Consider the following 19,463-nt stretch of genomic DNA (forward strand, 5'->3'; position numbering starts at 1 on the left):
TACTTTGAGATCTGAAACTTTCCTGCCTGAATTCTTCACAGTTCATGGTAGGGCTCCAGAAAAAGCTTAGTATTGGACTGTAGGGATCTAGAGAGGGTCTGAGACTCTCACCACGGTCTGCTCTCAAGCGGTAGTGGGAACAGGGTTTGTGACGCTTTGCTGGGATCGTACTTGACTTATTATTGTGTCCAGTTTGACAGTGGTAATGCCTTCAGAGAGAGATGTGAATTATTTGTATACCAGTATCATTTCAGCTTCTCTCTCTATTGCCAGGATCTACCTGATATTGCTCCCAGAGATCGAAAGATAGCATCTTCAATTCTTGTCCCTTCATTCCCACTACTGGAAATAGGAGAAGAAAAATCTGGAATCACCGGTAACCTTTTGTTACAAGGAATGATAGAAACAGCCATCCAGATATGGAGTCTGTTCATTTATCCCTTAGATTTAAATGTAATATGTCTTTTAAAACCCACTACATTTTTTTCTGCTGCCAGGATATTAGTGATGCCTATAGATCTAGACACTTAGAGGCTACCCCCTGCTAACTGCTGATGCCTTCTAGCTTGTGATGATATGTTTGAAGGGATCTTGTCTTCTGTTGGATTAAATAGCAGACCTTCCTAGACTTACAGTTTTCACTCCTGGACTAGCTATATGAGTCTTTTTTATAATCAGTATAGTTAGCATGTTTTCTTTCAATAAACAACAGCCAACATTTACTACTTAATTATGGTTCTGGTGCTTGTCTAAAATGGGAGCTTTTCCCAAGCAGGTTAGATCATTCCTTTGCTGCAAAACCAGCCTTTTAATACTCTTGGTGTGTTGTATACCTGCCAATTTGAAGAGATTGTTGAAGCAGGCCATTCAAAGAAGGCCAGCTTACTGGCCGGAGAGCTGTTTCTTTTCTTCGGCCGGTTCTGATTTTCTCAAGGGAGGGGTCGAGGAGGAGATGAACTGGCGAGTACAGTTTGATTTCTGCCGGAGGAGGGCTGAGTGATTGTGACTCTGTGGGCTGGCCCCCTCCAGCGTGGAAAGCTGACGGCCAGCTTTTACATTCTGCTTCAGGCTGCAGTCAGTTTCTAAGCAGAGGCTTTTTTAAAGCTTTGTCAGATAGGTTAAAAGGTGTCCCACCTCCGGTGTATTAAAAGAGAGAGAGAGATTAAACTCACTAAGCCTGCCATGTTCCCTGTAAAATATCAAGTCAAAATGATTTTTAAATCCAAAGTTACCAGGCTTAGGGGGTGTGACCTTTAGTGAAGGCAGCCTCCAAACCAGGGAGGGGATCTGAGCAAAAGACAATCGGTCCACAGGCTGGGGGCCTCGGGAAAGCCGCCGCTGAGTCTGGAGTGAATTGTCTTGTTTCTCTGCCTTGCGGCCGACACAGCATCAACCGCAGATCAATAGCCAGCCTGCCTTCTGGGCCTCTAGGTTCACTACAGAGTTCCAGGTAACCAGGCCTGAGCTCAGCTCCTGGGGGTTACAGAGATGAATCAGGCAAGCTCTCTGCCTGCAGGAGGCTGAACATCAGGTGAACACTGCTGGAGTAACTCTTATGGAACTCCTGCTAAAGCATCCAAGTGCTTTGTGTGTATCAGTAATAATAGTACTGGGGCAGGAAATGGCAAACCACTCCAGTATTCTTGCTTGGAAAATTCCAAGGACAGGGAAGCCTTGGGGGCTACAGTCCGTGGAGGTGCAAAGAGTCGACAGGCCTGAGTGACTGAGCATGCACAATATGAGTTCGTTCCTCAATGGGTGCTTCTCTGTGCCAGGCCCAGAATTTTTAATAAGAGCTTTATGTGAATTAATTTGACCTCTACAACAATAAGTATTTTTTTTTAATCGTATCCCTAATTTTAACAAGGGCAAGACAAGCCAAGGCAAAAAGACGTTAAGTAAGTTTCCCAGGAACATGGGTCTGGGGGGACAGGAGCTGATGTGCTGTAGCAGGAAGTCAGGACACTGAGCCCAAGCCCGGGGGCGTGTCCTCGGGATCACCGTCAGGACCACTTTGTGGACGTGCACACACGGATTGCAGGTGGGGCTTGAGAGTCTGCATTGCTAGCAAATTCTCAGATGGCGTTGATGCCCACAGCCCTGTGCCAAATGGAAGAGCACAGCAGAAAAACATGAGATATTGTATTACTACTATAAACAGAGGGGCTTCCCAGGTAGCTCAGTGGTAAATAACCCGCCTGCCAATGCAGGAGCCACAGGTTTGATTCCTGGGTTGGGAAGATCCCCTGGAGGAGGACGTGGCAACCCACTTCAGTATTCTTGCCTGGAGAATCCCATGGACAGAGGAGCCCGGTGGGCTACAGTCCATGGGGTTGCAAACAGACACACTTCATGACTAAGCAGACACACAGGATAAAGAGAGTGCTTTGAGAATACCGATTGCAGTGATATAATTATTATTGTTGTTGTTGATGTTTTATCAGCATCATTATTATTGTCATGAAAGCAGGTATTTATTGAATGCTGCTCTTTCCTGGGTACTGTCTGGAGAGCATGTGAGCGTTGTAACTGCTCCAGTGGGCTATCTCATGTACTCCTCACAACAGCCATAGGAGGTAGACGCTACTGTTAACCCCATTTTAGAGCTGAGGAAACTGAGGCACAACATTCAAACTTGTTTCAACGTCAGAATGAGGACTCAGATTACCCCCAGGGTCTTTCTAGGTTCTTAACCACAAAGAGGGTGATGAACCACTCAGGGGCATCAGCCACTTCCATAAACAGGGAACCTATGAGCGGGGCCCTGAGGGAGGTGGGGAAGGGAGAGAGCACTTCCCAAGTGAAACAGAGATGTGCAAGGGTCCAGGGGCATGAAAGCAGGAGGTGTGAAAAGGAGTGAGTAACACGGAGCCTTCTGTGTACACTGCATGGCAAGAAACACAGCACGGTAAGGCTGGGAAAGTAGGCTGCAGGCCTGGAAAACCAGGAGTCAGTGGTGCTCCCGAGTGGACCTGGAGCTTTTGAGCATCTCTCTGGGGCACCCTTTTCTCAGAACTCATGCTGAGACTTCCAAACAGTGATGGAGTCATGCTTTGTTCAAGGTGCTGCCAGGCCCCCCCCCCCCCGCCTTCCATAGCGTCAGAGTGTCCAAAACACATTCCAAGAAGGGTTTGATTTCTAAGGTCACTGATCCCGTGACAGTGACTCATGCATCACCTGCCCAGGGACAGGTGAGTTTTGTACACCAGCCGGACCAAAACCAAATGGGCGCGTGTGCGCGTGCACGGCTGTGAGTGCGGTGTATAAATCCACATAGCGCACTTAGACGAGGCCTGCCGTGGCCCTGGTGCAATGGCATCATCGGAGCTGCCAGCTTGTTTTATTTCTGATCTCGCCTGGCAGCCCCTGAAGGAGGGGAAAGTATGAATTTTTATCTCCCATTGACTAGACTTTCATTATATTGTGCTTACAGACACAATGTCAGCACATAAAATGTTAAACATCACTGGCCTGAAAGAGGTTCCCATTGTCTTAGCTCTGGTGCTGGGGGAGTCTCGCTAGCCTTGCCGTAGTGGTTCTGTCAGTGTACTATGACATGAAGCATTTCTCAGTAATGACAGACATTGCATATGAGTGACAGGAACTCTGACCGCGAAGAGTGGGTTCAATTACCAAAGACGGGGGGATACCTGAGATAAAACGAAAGGGCCCAATTGTGCTTGCTTTCGACCCCTTGACTCTGAGATCCAGAGCAGCCAAGACAAATGGCTGATTAACCAGTCCCTAACCCTCTTTTTTCCGTGATAAACTTGTTTGGATTTCTCTGTCCGGGAATTAAAAAAAAAAAAAATCTGTGGTTGGAGTGTTTCTAAAGGAAACATGATCAGAAAACAAGAGGGCTGCTTGGTGCGAGTCAGTTTCGTCTCTCATAAGCACACAGCCGACAACTGTCATTCTATCTTGGAGTGGATCTAGGGCGCCGTGTCCAGAAATCAATACAAGATCAATGATGGCTTGCTCTCTGAACCCCACCTCTCTCCGGCTGCCGCTCCCATGCACCATAGCCAGGCTGACGCCAGTGTCAATGAGAGATCCCGCCATCAGAAGCTCTCCTTTTTCCCGCTTCTCCTCCTGTAGTCCGCTCTGCTCAGCATCGGGTGCCGCGTTATGGGTGTTTAGGGACCACCGCTCCCAGCTCCCAGGTAGAATTCTCTCGAGCTGCCCAATTAAACTGTCGCAGGCCGCCCTCAGTTGACTAGCTCTGCAGAGTCACTTAGCCAACAGACATTCCTGACTATTAAAGCCAGTAGCAGCATGTCTCCAGAGCTGGAGATGAAATGAATGAAATTTGTTATTCTGGGCTGACACTTGATCCCAGCTGTTGAACTAATGCTGTTGCACCTGAAGTTTTCCTTTATGGTAATTGCTGTCTGTGTTATTATTTCACAGACTAAATTGGAGAAAATTGCAACAGGTATTAAATTCTTGGAGCTCTTTCATGGGAGTTCTATTGTGCATTCTTCCAGGGTAGATTCCAGCTTCAGTTCGAGGCTGGGAAGACGGATTTTGCCAGCCAGATGCACTGGCTTGTGTTTCATTTTTATCGGAGACTTTCCAATTTTAGGTCTCGTCAGCCATTTATCAGCTTTACCTGAAATCTGCTTTCCAATCCACTTTTGTTATTAATTCAGTCAGCACATGTTGGGATGGGCCCTTGGGGAATTGTTAGGCTAACCGATGTCATCGGCAATTTGCACCAGTCCTGATTCATGACGCATCCTTGGTGGTATCACTGAATCTCTTGCATCATGAACTCTTAGGTAAAGGGCAGTGTGAAATAAGACTTCTCACAAGGCGCCTTTGGCCTCCACCACCCTAGCTGGTAGTTCTTGAACACGTCAAGTAGTACCACTTCCGTGAGTACTCACTGGAACCAGTATGCTGGGGAGGTGATGTCTGCAGCCTCCCAAAGCATCTGAATCACTGGTCCTCACTCCTAAGTCATGTTCACTGTCTCCTTGTTTGTGTTAACCTCTTTCACAGGGTCTCTTCCCAGAGCTGTGTGTGTAGTGTGTTAGTCATTCAGTCGTGTCCAACTCTTTGCAACCCCATGGATTGTAACCCTACCAGGCTCCTCTGTCCATGGGATTCTCCAGGCAGGGATACTGGAGTGAGTTGACATTCTCTTCTCCAGGGGATCTTCCCGACCCAGGGATTGAACCCAGGTCTCTTGCATTGCAGGCAGATTCTTTACCATCTGAGCCACCAGGCAAGCCCAATATAATAGCTGCACACGTGTATTTCAGATCCAGAACTCGTTCTTCTTCAGATTTCTGCTTTTGTATCTCACCAGCGTGAGTGATAAGCTCTTCTCTCCAAATCTTACCTGCACTTACTGTTCTGTATCTTTTGAATGACTGATAGGGCCTTGATTATTTGGCCAATTTTGTGTGGATTGCATGGAGAACACGGTGGCGACCTCAGCCAAAGAGCCTGCCCGAGAGCTTGTTATGTGCACGCTGAGTCGCTTCAGTCGTGTCCGGCTCTCGACGACCTTATGGACTGTAGCCGACCAGGCTCCTCTGTCCATGGGATTCTCCAGGGAAGAATACTGGAGTGGGTTGCTCTGCCCTCTTCCAGGGAATCTTCCCCGCCCAGGGATCGAACTTGTGTCTCTTATGTCTCCCTTCTTGGCAGGCGGTTTCTTTACCATTCTGTTCTTCTCTCCTAGACGTGAGTTAGAGAGTGTCAGACCTTGCGTAAGGGCCTCACCTTCATTGTAACAACTCATCTCATTCACCTTCATGCAGAGAGGTTTTTCCTCACTTTCCCAATGAAGAAACTAGGTCTCTGAAAGCTAATGAAATAATTCCCACTTCACATTTTTATTTTTTAATTAATTTATTTGGCCGGGTCAGGTCTTAGTGTGGTACGCTGGCTTAGTCGCTCCTCACCGTGTGTGATCTTAGTTCCCTGACCAGGGATCAAACCCATGTCCCCTGCGTTGCAGCGCAGAGTCTCAACCGCTGAACCACCAGGGAATCCCCCCCTTCACATTTTTAAAGTCATTTTAGTGGTAGGGACTCAACTTGGGTCTGTTGCTTCTGAAGCCACGGTCACCAGCTTTAGATTTGTGCCTGCGTGAGATGACTTCCTCTTGTCTTGGCAGGTAGTGGAACTTTCAGCAAGGAACTTTCAGCAGATTGCTAAAATTCTCTGTAGTTGTTCCTAATAATAATGCCAACCCAGCACTAGGCTTTCAGCCACTACTATGAAAACGAAAAACCCTGCCAGAGCATAAAACAAAATGTAATTCTTCAAATATAAACTTTAAACCCATTTTCACAAGCCTGAGTTATTTAGAATTGGTTGAGCTCCCTGCCACATGGATCACAGCAGGTCTTTTTCAAGGCCAGGAGTTGGCAAACTTTTTCTGTAAAAGGTCAGATAGTAAATATTTTAGGCTTTGGGCCACATGGTCTTTGTCACAGTTGCTCTCGAAGCACACGCGCTGCCGTCGACAATATATAAATGAACCTGGTCGGGGGTGGGGGCTGTGTTCTAGTGAAACTTTATTTACTAAAACAGGTGGCAGGATTTGGCCCATGGACCTTAGCTTGCCAAACCCTGGCCTAAAAAGCCTTGAGGAAGACATATGTTTAGAGGAACCAGAACACAACCAGTATTTTATTCTCTTTTCATTTATTAGTTGATACATAGATTGCTAGTAAGGGAGATGTCCTCTCAGCATAATTTGAAACCCTTCCCATTGGCTTGGATTTTAAAGTTGTTTTCTTTCTCTTTTTGAAAATTTCTTCTTTAAGCACATGTTTAATGTGTCCATGTTCTTTCCATTAAATATCTTGGTTGCCTTCCCAGACTTCAAATTGCAGTGAATTTATCCCCAAAGGATGTTTGGTATCAATTCTCAAGATGCAGTTTGAATGTAGTCTGTCTCTATAATGGAAGCAGGATTCCAAATCTTCATTATTTAAGTTCCAGAGAAAGTAATGAATCATTGACATGGCTATTACTCAGCACTGTTAAGGTATACTGAACCCATTGTTTTCTTGTCTTATAGCTTTATACAGCTCAAAGGATAAAACAGTATAAAGATTTAATTTTAGGGCTACGTATGAGGCATTAGATTATGATTTCTAGCTAAGCCATGCTAAACTCAGATTATAACGAAACTTTTTTTGTTTTTCTCAACTCAGCATTTTCCCTGAGGTAAAACTAAAAACAAACAACAACCAAAAAAAAAAACTAGTTTGTGAGTCCCAGAATCATTTATCCTAACAGTTGTAAGTTTCCTTGTTGTTACTCCAGGCATATAAATAATGACTCCTTTTCTAAAACATCGCGTCGTGTTGTCGCGTATAATAGGGATTAGTGGCATAATTTTCTTTTACAAAGAAGGAATTAGCAGTGGCGCTAGGATGGCAGTGGCAGCGCTGTTTAAGTGGTGGCATGCTCAAGCGCGTAGTCGCGCTCTTTGAAAGTCCTAATAAAGGCATCTCTGATGTCCTCATCTTCCCCACCCAAGGGCGGCTATGTTGGGGAGGAGGGAAGATACTAGAAGGAGCTGCATTTCAGCACCTTGCTACCTGCCTGAAGCCCTCTCCCTGCTCTTACTATAAAGTGAGGTACTGGTGTTCTCCTGATTCGTCCAACCCTGTGCACACGCAACGTTCAGTTCCTTCATCCTTCTTCCTTCTGTGTTTCTAGAGCAGCTGCACAGGGCTGTATGCACTTTGCGGTCAAAAACCCCATTATCTTGGATGAGCCATCTAACTTGTCCGACCTTCAGTGTCCTCTTATATAAAATTGGAAGACTAATACTGACCTTACAGTGTAACTTTGAAACTTAGTGCAGATGTATATATATGTAAGTGCTTTGTAACTGGTACTTGACACCTGTGAGTCGTTTTTGCTATTTGACTAGCTACTGCCTTTGCTTTGTTTGGGAGGCTCCTCTACTATCATTAAAATAGCTAAATCCATAGTCCTTTTGGAACTTACTTCATGGAGTTGCCCATGTGAGAAGCAGCTTAATTTCAAATCAACCAGGATTGGTCCATGATCGAATGCCAGGGGGCACTGTTCCCATTGTGTTGAATATATGGTACCCTCAGAAACACAATTGCAATACTAAAATCAATTAGTAAAATTAAATGTGCATTAATTTTTAAAAACACCATCCTTGTAGAGAAGGGAGACAAAAAGAAGCAAATGTAGAAAAATATGGGAAACCTATTGAAAATGTGTTCATTTCTCATTTCCCTTGTAACTTCTAATTTGGTGCTCATTTTTTGAAACTACTGTTGGTTTTCTCAGCATTCAGTGTTTTAATACACAGGGCAATTCTTTCTCTTTTACCCCCCTTTTAGGATCTTTTGCTGATCTTGGTTTTTATTGCTCTGGAGAAGTACCTTCCAAAGCTCCTGAAAGTAAATTTCATTTATGTCCTTTGTCTGTGTTTAGAATTGAGCCAGACCAAAAATGGCCTCTATGTTGGGTGACCGTCTTGGTTGTCACCTATATGCGATGTGATCACAAACAGAAACTTAATTTTCTGTATGTAGATGTGAGAGACAGGTGGATACAAACTGTAAGATTCTAATATCTTCTGCCCATGTCAAATGAGCTAAACCCTTCCCAAAAAGCCAGCCAGAAAACATATGATACCATTTGCAATGGTAGAATGTTGCACGCTGTTCTTCTGTAATTATAATGGCCTGATCCATGTGGGGCTGTGAGTCTTGCTTAACCATCATTAATCTACTGAGTCTTGGTATCAGCATCCCATCTTGAGGAGCAGCAGTGCTTGGCTGGCTGAGTAGGGCTTTGATTTCATTGTAATAAGGATAGCTTTGTTAAAATTCTGCTGCTTGGTGGTACCCAAGGATTCTGGGAAGAGAAGGTTTGTCTTTTTTTCTTTTCTCCTCTCTTTTCTGCTTTTCCCTTTTTGGCGTGGTGGGGAAGCATTGTTTCTGTCTCTTCTATCCCCTAGGTTACTATTTGTGCTCTCCCTTGATCTCCTGCTTGTCCCTTTATTTCTCCGTGTTGTGAAAGTTTCTTTCTGTGTGACCAGGAGTCTGTTTAGCAGACCATATTGTGAGTGAAGGGCCAGCGTTTGTTGCCTGATTTTGGCAATGCTGGGCAGTCAGCTGGGATGTAATTAAGACTCTGAGAACAGGCTGTCTTCTCCACGGGAAGGGCATGTTAGATGGTACTGGGATTTGGGGCTGTCAGTTTGGCCAAGGCTGGAGACAGAGCTAGGGACAGAGATATTTCCTTTCATTTATAATCCCTTTATGTACAGTGTATGCATTTGGCGAAGTTTACATCTAACCTAGTGGCTGGAGCTTACAAGCCAACGCAGTGCAATTAGCATATGTTACATGTATATTTTAGTAACATTTTAAAGGAAGTGCATGTTTCCAAAGTGAATTATGCATGGATGACAGCAATAGGGTTGTGTTGCACTGGGTGTCAAATCCCACAACTTTTTGTCGAGACTGTGGATTTAACACTAAAAAGGCAGAAAGACTAAACGAAGTAAAACAGTTTTAATTTTTAACAGTTTGGTTCGACCCAAGGAGCCAGGCTATGACAGATATAACTGACATTTGAATAATTGGATTAATTTAGAGAAGGGCAAATCCGGTTTTGACGGTTGTGCTTGTGTGTATGTCTTTTTTTCTTTTTTTTTTCAATTTTTTGCAGGAGTGGAGTTGTGTGGCTTAGATATGCACTTTGTGTGATGCCAAGCAAAGCTCGAGGAAACTCCACCGAATGATTAAAATTGTCACTTAATTAGCTTGTTTTCATATTTGTGTGTCTGTGTGCACGTGTACATTCTTCCTATGTTACAGAAAAGAAGCCCACAGTATATACTTCCTTCACCTCCATCTGTGGCATGCATATATACATTTTGGATATATAAGCAAATTATGTGTGCTCTTGGGAACTTAGGAAATACAGTTGGAGGAAAATATACACCATTTCAGAGGGATTGCAGAAAACGGGCAGACAAGGAAACTCACCATGACATTGGCAAGCCCTTTTCCTCCCCGTATCCTTGTGTTAGAAGCCATCACAGGGCAGCAGAAGAAAAGCCTAATTTGGTATCTGGGGTATCAGTAGCCGAATTCCACATGGTTAAGTCCTCAACCCGAAATTCCTGCAGATTTATGTGGCTTTTTAAGCTTCTTGTGTGGAGATCATCTCAGCAACTTGAAACCAAGTACCGTGCCCTAGCACCCCTCCCCCTCCAAAGTGCTGTTAATAAAATACGCCGTCTAGAATCAACACGCCAAGGCTAGAACCTGCGGCAAGCAGTCTTGAATTGTGGCGCTGGCCTGGTTCTAAGAGCCTTTTCCCCAGCAGGACATTAACAGACATTAACACCCGGGCAAGAAGTGTTGATGTGTGGTTTACAATGTTAGCACCCAGTTAGGCAGGTCTCACACATGCTGTAGGAATCTTGTAGCAACACATGTGTGTGTGGAGTCAAATTAATGAGAACCAAAAGGGAGAGACATTCCACTCGGGCTGGGGACCTCATCTTAGCCTCCTTTTACCAAGCAAACCCAGTGCTCAGCTGGGTGGCAATGGCCCGGTTGGATGTTTTTGATATTAACAAAACATATACATACCAGTGTCTATAAAACAGGTAAGCAACAAGGACCTGCTGTATAGCACAGGGCACTATACTCCATATCTCGTAATAGCCTCTAATGGAAAAGAGTCTGTAAAAGGATAGATATATATGTATAACTGAATCACTTTGCTGTTCTCTTGAAACTGACACAACATTGTAAATTAACTATACTTCGATTTAGAAAAAGACGGAGGAAAAGCAGGAAAAATGAGGAGGCTTGAAAGTTGTGTTTTGCTCTCTCATCATTTGATGGTGGAGCCCTGCATGCTCTTCAGCACTTTCGATTAATACCCTTTCTCATCAGGTGCCCTTCAGGCTGAGAGGAAAGGAAACTCACGAGACTCACAGTCTGACTACGAGGCAGACATTATTATTTTCCCCTTTCAGCTTCCCCCGGCTCTTCTTCAAGTGTTTCTGGATGGTTCGGAGACACTTTCTGGTTTACTTTGTAAATGGGGTGATGAAGCTTTCTTGTCTCCTGCCTGGCTCTCCTTAGGGGATTCTCAAAGCCTTTTAAAATTGTGTGTTTTTCTGGGGCGGCCTTGAAAGTCCCAAGAGTGAAGTTGCCATCTGTCCTTTATATTAAAAGAATCTTCTGTATTGTATACCTGATGGGCTTGTCCCAGAGATAGATGTTGTTAATTAAAGGACAGCATTTGTCCTTTATCTGAAATAAATCTTCTCTCTTGCCTGAAGAACAGTTTTCCCAGCTTTAGGAAACAGTTAAGGACATTCTGCTTGGAGTCCTTGTGTTTGCTAAAGGTCCTCACTCCAGAATCACTCCCGTGGCTTTTATGTGATCAGATATGAAGAATAGTAAATTACTTAAGAAAAAAATTTTTTGCTCGTTTTCTTTCTAATTCATTTATCTACCAAGGTTGTAGCTTGGCAGAGGCTTATGTAAATGAATGTAACACAGAGTGTTAATGGTAATTGGTGATTTTGGGGTAGAGATTTGCAAACAGCAGGCTCCCAGGCATTCTAAACATGAGGCATCCTTATGCAGTAGATACGATGGTCCCTACACCTTGCCATGCCACCTCTCTAGTTTGCTACGACACAGGCTCTGTTCTTACACCCCCTGCCCCTGGGAAAAGAAAAATGCCAACATCTGCCCGCAGTAAAAAGAGCTGGAGCTCCGTCAGATCACAGCTCAAATATGTACGTAATTGGAGAAAGAAAGTACCTTCTTTAATCTGCTGGCTCTTTGTCTCAAGAAACTCAGAAAATAATTGGGATTTTTAATGTGGAAAAGCAGCTCGGGCAATGTGGCTGTGAACTGGTGTCTAAAGTGTGTCAGCCTCTGTTGTCCTGTTAAACTCGGAGAAAGAAGGTGGCCAGGGCCTTGCCAGGGACGAGCTTCAAGGAAAAAGCAGACCGATTGCAGTGGCAGAAATGTTGCTTGAGGAACATGATTGGGGTTGAGAATCGAGGTGGGTACAACTGTCCTTTTGTTGGTAGGAAAGACCCCAGAATCACCTGTGCCATGTATCGTGAAAATGATAGTGGACTGGACCATGAACTTCTGGTGATATAATGGTCCAGCCAAAGCCTAAGCCTAATATGCAGTGACTCACCTTTAGAGAAGCATTTTAGTTAGGTACCATTTTCCATCATCTGTTCTTTTTTTTCCCCTCTTAATCATACAGACCAGCAATCAGGCAGGTTGCAGGTTAGAGTAAAGCAGGCTTGGATGAAGACTTGTGGCAACTGTGATGAGCAGGCCACCACTAAGACTTTTTGCAGGGACCAGTAGCATCTTCATTCCAGCCAGTTGTACCTTGTGGGGATGTGAAGAATGCTCAGATTTTTCACTAGGAGCTGTGGATGTGAAACTGTTTGAACTTTTTAATATTAGCAGATAATTCACTATTTTAAAACCGTATAGGCTCCCAATATGGTTTGCCCAGATTCAATCCCTGGTTGGGGAACTAGACCCCACATGCCACAACTAAGGAGTTCTCATGTTGCAACTGAAGATCCCGTGTGCTGCAACTAAGACCCAGTGAGTGCATGCTTAGTCACTCAGAGGTGGCCAGCTCTTTGCAGCCGCATGGACTGTAGTCCGCCAGCCTCCTCTGTCCATGAGATTTTCCAGGCAAGAATACTGCAGTGGGTGACCGTTTCCTACTCCAGCAGATCTTCCTGACCCAGGGATAGAACCTGTGTCTCCTGCTTTGCAGGCAGATTCTTTACCTGCTTGAGCCATCAGGGAAGCCCCAAGACCCAGTGTAGCTAAATAAATAAATAAAATATTAAGTTAAAAATAAATAAAACCATCTAAGTGAGATCAAATCATCTGTAGTAAGATGTGCTTTCTGGGCTGCTAGTTAGTACACACTGTTACGCATAATACGGTATCTTTAACAAAATGGGGATCTCCTCAGTAATAAATTGACCACGTGGAAACATTTTTAAAAAATAGAAAGACACTCAGCCACAAACAACTATTAATGTTTTGGGACTATTTCCCTTTGAGTCTTTGTCTATTGCGTATGCTTTTTATACACGTTTTAAAATACTTGTCATAGCCTTTGTTTTCTCACTTACAATTATAGGCAGTTTTCTTATGTGGCTGCAAGATATTCCATCAAGGAAATGTATTGAATATGCAAAATCATTCCCCTGTTGTTGGACGTTTAAGTTGCTTTTGATCTGACACCCTTGTAAGTACTGTTGCAATTACATATTTACTGATCCTGCTTTTCCCTTATTTTGGGTTACTTCCTTAGGCTCTGAAAGGAGGATTGCTTGATCAAGATATGACTGTCTTTATGGTTTTCAGTCCATATCACCAAATTGCTTTCCAAAGGGGTTGCACCAATATGCACTGCAATCAGCAAAATAGGAGTATGCAGGTTTTCAGTGTATCCTTGCCAACATTCTTACAGTTTAGAGATGCCCTCTAGCCAACTGATAGGTGAAAATCAAACCTCACTGATGTTTGGATTTGCCTTTATTTGAGTTTTTTCATACATCTGTCGACTAATTGTACTTGCTCTTCCAACATCTGTATTTTCTGAGGCTAAATTCTGTTGAGGTTTGGGTTGCTTTGGTGTGTGTGGTTTAAAGTTGTCTCTGTTAACAATTGATAAGTAATTTGGGAAGAGCCTCCTTGGCCAGGCCCTCCTCCAGGGGACCCCCTATCTCAGCACGGCTGCAGCTGCCACTTTTAACTGTGCATTAACTTGGACTTGAGCCAGGGCCCAAGCAGGGTCCCCTTCCTAAAGAGGGGCTCTTGTGTGTCTGGTGAACCGCAAGCTCAGGGCTGTATCTGCCAATATGTTTCTGGCAGAGCCTTCTAATAAAATCCCGTCCACACTCTTCTATGAAATGCAGTTGCAAAACTGAATGATGATTACCTGATGCCCTTTTTCAGTCACAGCCAATCTCCATGTGTCAGATAGTTTTGTCCATTGCCTCCCGACTTCCGTCCTTCTCCTCTGTGTTTCATGCATGTTCTAACTACAGTATAGATGATGTAAATTCAGAGTTTCTTATAATATGAATGAATGGAATGCGCCTCGAGCCAGTAATATGGAAGAAGGTTCTGTTATTGGCTCTGTCCTGTGTTTAATAATAGCCAACAACAAGAATATATTGAATGCTGAGATACTTTCTTAGCATTTTTCATATGTTATTGAAATTTCATAACAATCTTACTAGGTAGAAAATGTTATTATCCCATAGAGGTAAGGAAACGGAAGCTCAGAGAGGTCAATATTTGTCTAATATCAGACTTCATTGTTCTGGACGAAAGTGAATTTTTCATTACTCAAGGTCTCAGTCTTCTCATTTGCAAAATGGAGTTGCTTCTCTTCACCTCATTGCATTGGCATGGAACCAAAATGATGTCCTGTATTTTATTAAGGTGGCTTCCCAGGTGGTGCTAGTGGTAAAGAATCCACCTGCCAATGCAGAAGACATAAGAGGTGTGGGTTTGATCCCTGGGCTGGGAAGATCTGCTGGAGGAGGGCATGGCAACCCACTCCAGTATTCTTACCTGGAGAATCCCATAGACAGCGGAGCCTGGCGGGCTACAGTTCATAAGTTCACACAGAGTCAGACACAACTGAAGCAACTTAGCATACTCACACACAGACACACATATTATCAAGTTGCATTGAGTATTGAACCTAGGACGTGTAAACAAAGGTGTAGTTTTTAATTAGTTTTCCTCTCCAGTGATCAGCTTCTTCATTCATAAAGTGTAAGTACAGGACCAGATTATTTTCATTGGTTGCTTTCAACTATAGCATCTTCTCATTGGCTACAGACTCAAACCTTGGTGAGGAAAAAAAAAACAAAAAACAAAAACCTGTGTAGTTCCCAGGGGCTGTACTGATGATTGCATGCAGGTTAAGTCAACTCTGCGTGCCAGGGTTATCCAACCCCCTGAGCCATTTTTCTTGGGAAGAAAGTGCACACTTTTAAGAAGGAGGAATTTCACTCTTTCATGTGCACAGAGTGCATGTGAGCTAAGTCTCTTCAGTCACGTCTGACTCTGTGCAACCCTATGGACCGTAGCCCACCAGGCTCCTCTGTCCATGGGATTCTCCAGGCAAGAATACTGGAGTGGGTTACCATGCCCTCCTCCAGGGGCATCTTCCTGACCCAGGGATTGAACCCACATCTCTTACGTCTCCTGCATTGGCAGGCGGGTTCTTTATACTAGAGCCACCGTGCACACACAGAGAGTACAGGAAAATTCTCAGAATGGGGTAGTTGAGGTTCCAGTGTCTTGTGGCTGCTTTAAAGCCATATGGAACTGCTTACTTTGGCCCCAAGGATGCTGTCACCTCTTAAATGTAAAAGTAGGAATATACCTTATTTCTGGTTTTCCTCATACAGTACCTTACCCTCAGGTGGAAACTGAATCAACCAAAGGGATTAATGGAGAAAGAAAAAGGTGCTGAGTCAACTCCACAGAGAAATGCATTCAGGTTTAATTTCATACATATCATTTAAAAAAAAATAGGGGTTCAGGATCCCATATGGCATTTAGCCTCCTAAACAAAGATGAGAAACCCCAGACGAGAAGCAGGTGGCCTGGCACGGAGAGCAGAGGTTATTTTTGCCTCTGGGCTCCTGCCATTTCAGAGTTTAGCAGTGGCGAGGCTGTACAGCAGGATGCTGACCCCAGATGCTCCCTCGATGGTGGGGACGGAGCAGGCCCATCACACCTTCCGAGAGAGTAAACTTGCTCTTATCTAGGTCACAGTGACCCTCCCAGAAAAGTCTCCGTCTTAACTTATTCCTCTCTGCGGCTTAATTGCTACTTCCCAACCTGATTCATCCCCAGTGAGGTCACAGCCTTCATCATCCACCCATCCCCTGTGATCCCGTGGTTCCGTGCAGTGAGGGCGCGTTTCTTTCAGGTCACCTCTTGGGCAACAGGTTGAGAGGGCTTCGTCTTGAGGGTGGTGGTAGGAACCAGAGGTTCAGGAGCTTCGCTTCTCCTTCTGGCTCTCCCTCTCCTTAGGGTTTAGTTTCTCTGACTGAAATCTGAAGAAATTTGAAGTAGGTCAGGAATTTTAATGTCAAATGCTGGTAACATTTATTACCTGGCCAGTAACAAACGTGAATGAGGAGGGAAGAGAAAGAGGAGGGAAGTAGCTGGAAATGAGGGAACTTGGGGATGAGGTGGAATGGATACTTTGATTGGGTGATGGTTATATGGGCATATACATTTTTCAAAACTCACTGAACTTATTACTTGAGATCTATGCATTTTATTGTAGGTAAAGAAAGTAGAATGGACAACCTAGTGAACTGGGGGACACATACTTTATTTAAAGACAGCGATGAAAAAAATGCTTTTATCATTATAGCCTATTTTTCTACTGTTTAATTAAATTGAGAAAATAAGAGTAGCATTGAGTCTATGTAATTTATCTATTTATGAATAAAAATAACTGATATATGTTTAAAAATAAATGAAGGTGGTGGTGACGAGCTTCATCTAGCTGCTTCTCTGCAGAAGGTGGCCCCAATGTGGTTACATTTTTAAGAAAAGGCAGAAATTTGGATAAATTTATAAAATCTCAGATTATGTAGGTTTGTGGGCCTTGTTTAGTCAAATAGAACATCAGTTCATGCTGTTTGAATTAGAGGCTTCTTAAGTCTACTCGAAGGATCATTTGAGCTCTAATATTGAATGATCCTGGTTTGCTATCAGACCTTGAACCAAAAAATTGTGTTTGAACCTTAAATTAAAAAAGGAAAATCAAACTTCAGTTTTCTTCCCCTATAAAATGTTGATAATCCATGGCTAATTTTACAGGGATCTGGTGAAGAGCATATGAAGTAGTACCTTGTCTAAAACCACTATGAAACATGAATAAGTAGCGTATAAAGCCAAGTCACGATTATCATTATTGTTATTCAAAATAATTATTTAGATTTTTAGAATTGTTACTGTTCAGAACAGAAGTACTGGGCTTTTTCGGGGTGGCTAATAAAAACATCAAGAATTCACCAGGAGTCCATTGCCTGCCCGCAAATGAACATGCAGACTTTTCATTATCCTTGGAGGAGAATGTTTCTGTGGCGTGTGAAGAAAAGAGAAGGCGTTTCATTGGTACAGCTGCTCATATAAATTGCAAAAATTCTGGGAGCTGAAGTCCGAGGTATGGCAGTAGCATATAAAGAAATGCAGTGGGTGTTGTATTAAAGATTCCTTGTCGCAGGCACTCATTGCCCAGAAATCGGAATGCTCTATCTTGTCAGTGACATTTTGTGAACAAGCAGCCTGTATTGGATGGTGATAAATGGATTATCTTAAATGTCATTCTGCACTGTTTTAGAGTTGCAAGGAGAGTTTTGATATTGAGTTGTTGGTTAGTATATTCTATACCAATCCTTTATGATGAAATAATCTCCTCAAGTTACATCTAGAAATGTCAAAGTTGCTTATTTCTTCAATCACCCGTAGCAATGTTTCCATTACGAGATATGCAGAGCAGATTGTGTAATAATGTCAAACTATTTATAGAAATGTTTCCTAGGAATCTCTTCTCTCCTTGAGTTGTTTGTGTATTTAATACTAGAGATTTGTTTTTATATTTATGTATAGTTTTCTATTTCTAAATTAACTTCAGCTGAGGTTGTTTCACTAGTCTTTATAGAGAGTGCATTTAAAAATTGATATTAGCATTCAAAATAAAACTAAGGCCAGTCTAACCTTTTTAAAATATAAAGATCCATTTCATATGGTTTCCAATATTGTAATAGTCATGTGTGTGTGTTACAACTACGTCCTATATATGATATGAATGTTATCATCATAACAAATTGAAAACATGCTGTTTATTTAGGATAAAGTGGTATGTAATACTTTGACAAAAGAAAATTTATTATTTATTTTATGCTAATTTAGGCATTATTTCCATTTGTAGTATTTCTTTGAAATTCCAGGTTTAATCAAATTATAACTATAATACAGAATATAGTCATTTATAGAAAGATTTGGTCCAGTGAATTTATGTGGATTTGAAAGCATGTCTCAAGTTTTACTTGGCAAAGGTATTCTAAATATTGACTTTCTTCCCTGAAGATAAGATCTTTCTACACTCAGATATTGAAATTATTTAATATGTCTGTACATACTGACTCTTCCATTCCCTCTGTACTCTACTAATCTTACCCGGAGCCTTCCTTCTCTACAGTCCTTAAAAAAAAAAATGTAATGCATATTTAAAAGAATAAAAAAATATAAATAATAACATTAAGTTGAACCGTATAAAATTACTATTTTTGTACATCAAAAAAGTCACATATTGCAAATTTATGCAAATTACCCTAACTGTTAATATTTATATTATGTTTACTATATGCCAGACATGTGCTTGATGTATATGAATTTATTGATTACAGTAAATCTTATGAGTAGGTACTATTATTACCCCAACCTACAGATGACATCTGAGGCACGGATTGATTTAAATAACTGTTAGAACAAGGCATCCTACCTCCAGCGCTTGTAACCATTGCTCTGTGTTGCCTCTCCAGAAAAGCAAACTTTCTTTGGCTCTATCACCAAATATTGGTTTCCCCTGAAAAAGTCATGTAATCAGCTTGATGTGTATCCTTTTCAATCTGCCTCTTATGTTCTTGTGCACATTTATATATGTACTGATAGAAAATAATGGTATTATCTTATTATTTTCATTCTTTCTTTTTTCTTTTCTGTGCAATGTCTTATCTTAATTTCATTCTTTCCGTATTCATTCCTTCTTTCCTTCTCTCTTTATTTTTTACAGATAGTGCAAACTATATAGTTCTACAACTTGTGTTTATTCACTGTAAACTCACTTTGAAAGCTATTTGTATTAGTACGTACAAATCTAAGTAATTCATTTTGACTGCTGCATGATATTCCATGTCTGACTTTAACTACCTTGCTATTGGTGATATATGAATTCTTTTCTTTTTTTTCTGCTATCACAAGCCATATTGTAGTGAATATCCTTCTTCATGCCTCTTGGTCCATATATAGACCGAATATTTCTGTAGTGTAGAAGTCAAGAAATGGTAAAGTACGTACACATTTAAAACTTTAGTGACTGTTAAATCATCTCTAAAAAAGCTGTGTCAATTCTATTCCCATCACTTGCATATGAAGAGTTGTTATTCATTTGACAATCTTGATTATTTTATTTTTGCCACTTTGATAGATGAAAAATTCTATCTTGTAGTTTTAATTTGCATTTTTTTGATCACTAGTGAGCATGTTTTCATGTTATTGAATATTAAATTTTTTCTTCTCATATTACTTGTTTATACCCTTTATGCATCTTTCTGTTATTTATTTTTCTCTTATTCATTTATAGTTATT

The 19,463-nt window shown here is 42.2% G+C and overlaps 1 protein-coding gene across 6 annotated transcripts in view; it reads left to right on the forward strand.

Moving 5' to 3' along the window:
• FTO (FTO alpha-ketoglutarate dependent dioxygenase) overlaps positions 1 to 19,463 on the forward strand; it is a 422,823-nt gene that overhangs the window by 260,491 nt on the left and 142,869 nt on the right. Inside the window, exon 9 of one of the 6 annotated variants that reach the window (XM_055553640.1) lies at positions 274 to 1,178. The exons of the other annotated variants lie outside the window; for them this stretch is intronic. Coding sequence (XP_055409615.1) covers positions 274 to 310 — 37 coding nt within the window. The 3' untranslated portion in view covers positions 311 to 1,178. Of the gene's footprint in view, positions 1 to 273; positions 1,179 to 19,463 lie in introns of those variants that run through there. 6 annotated transcript variants of the gene reach the window in all.

The sequence above is a fragment of the Bubalus kerabau genome, chromosome 17 (assembly GCF_029407905.1).
Source record: "Bubalus kerabau isolate K-KA32 ecotype Philippines breed swamp buffalo chromosome 17, PCC_UOA_SB_1v2, whole genome shotgun sequence".
NCBI classification, from domain to species: Eukaryota; Metazoa; Chordata; class Mammalia; order Artiodactyla; family Bovidae; genus Bubalus; species Bubalus kerabau.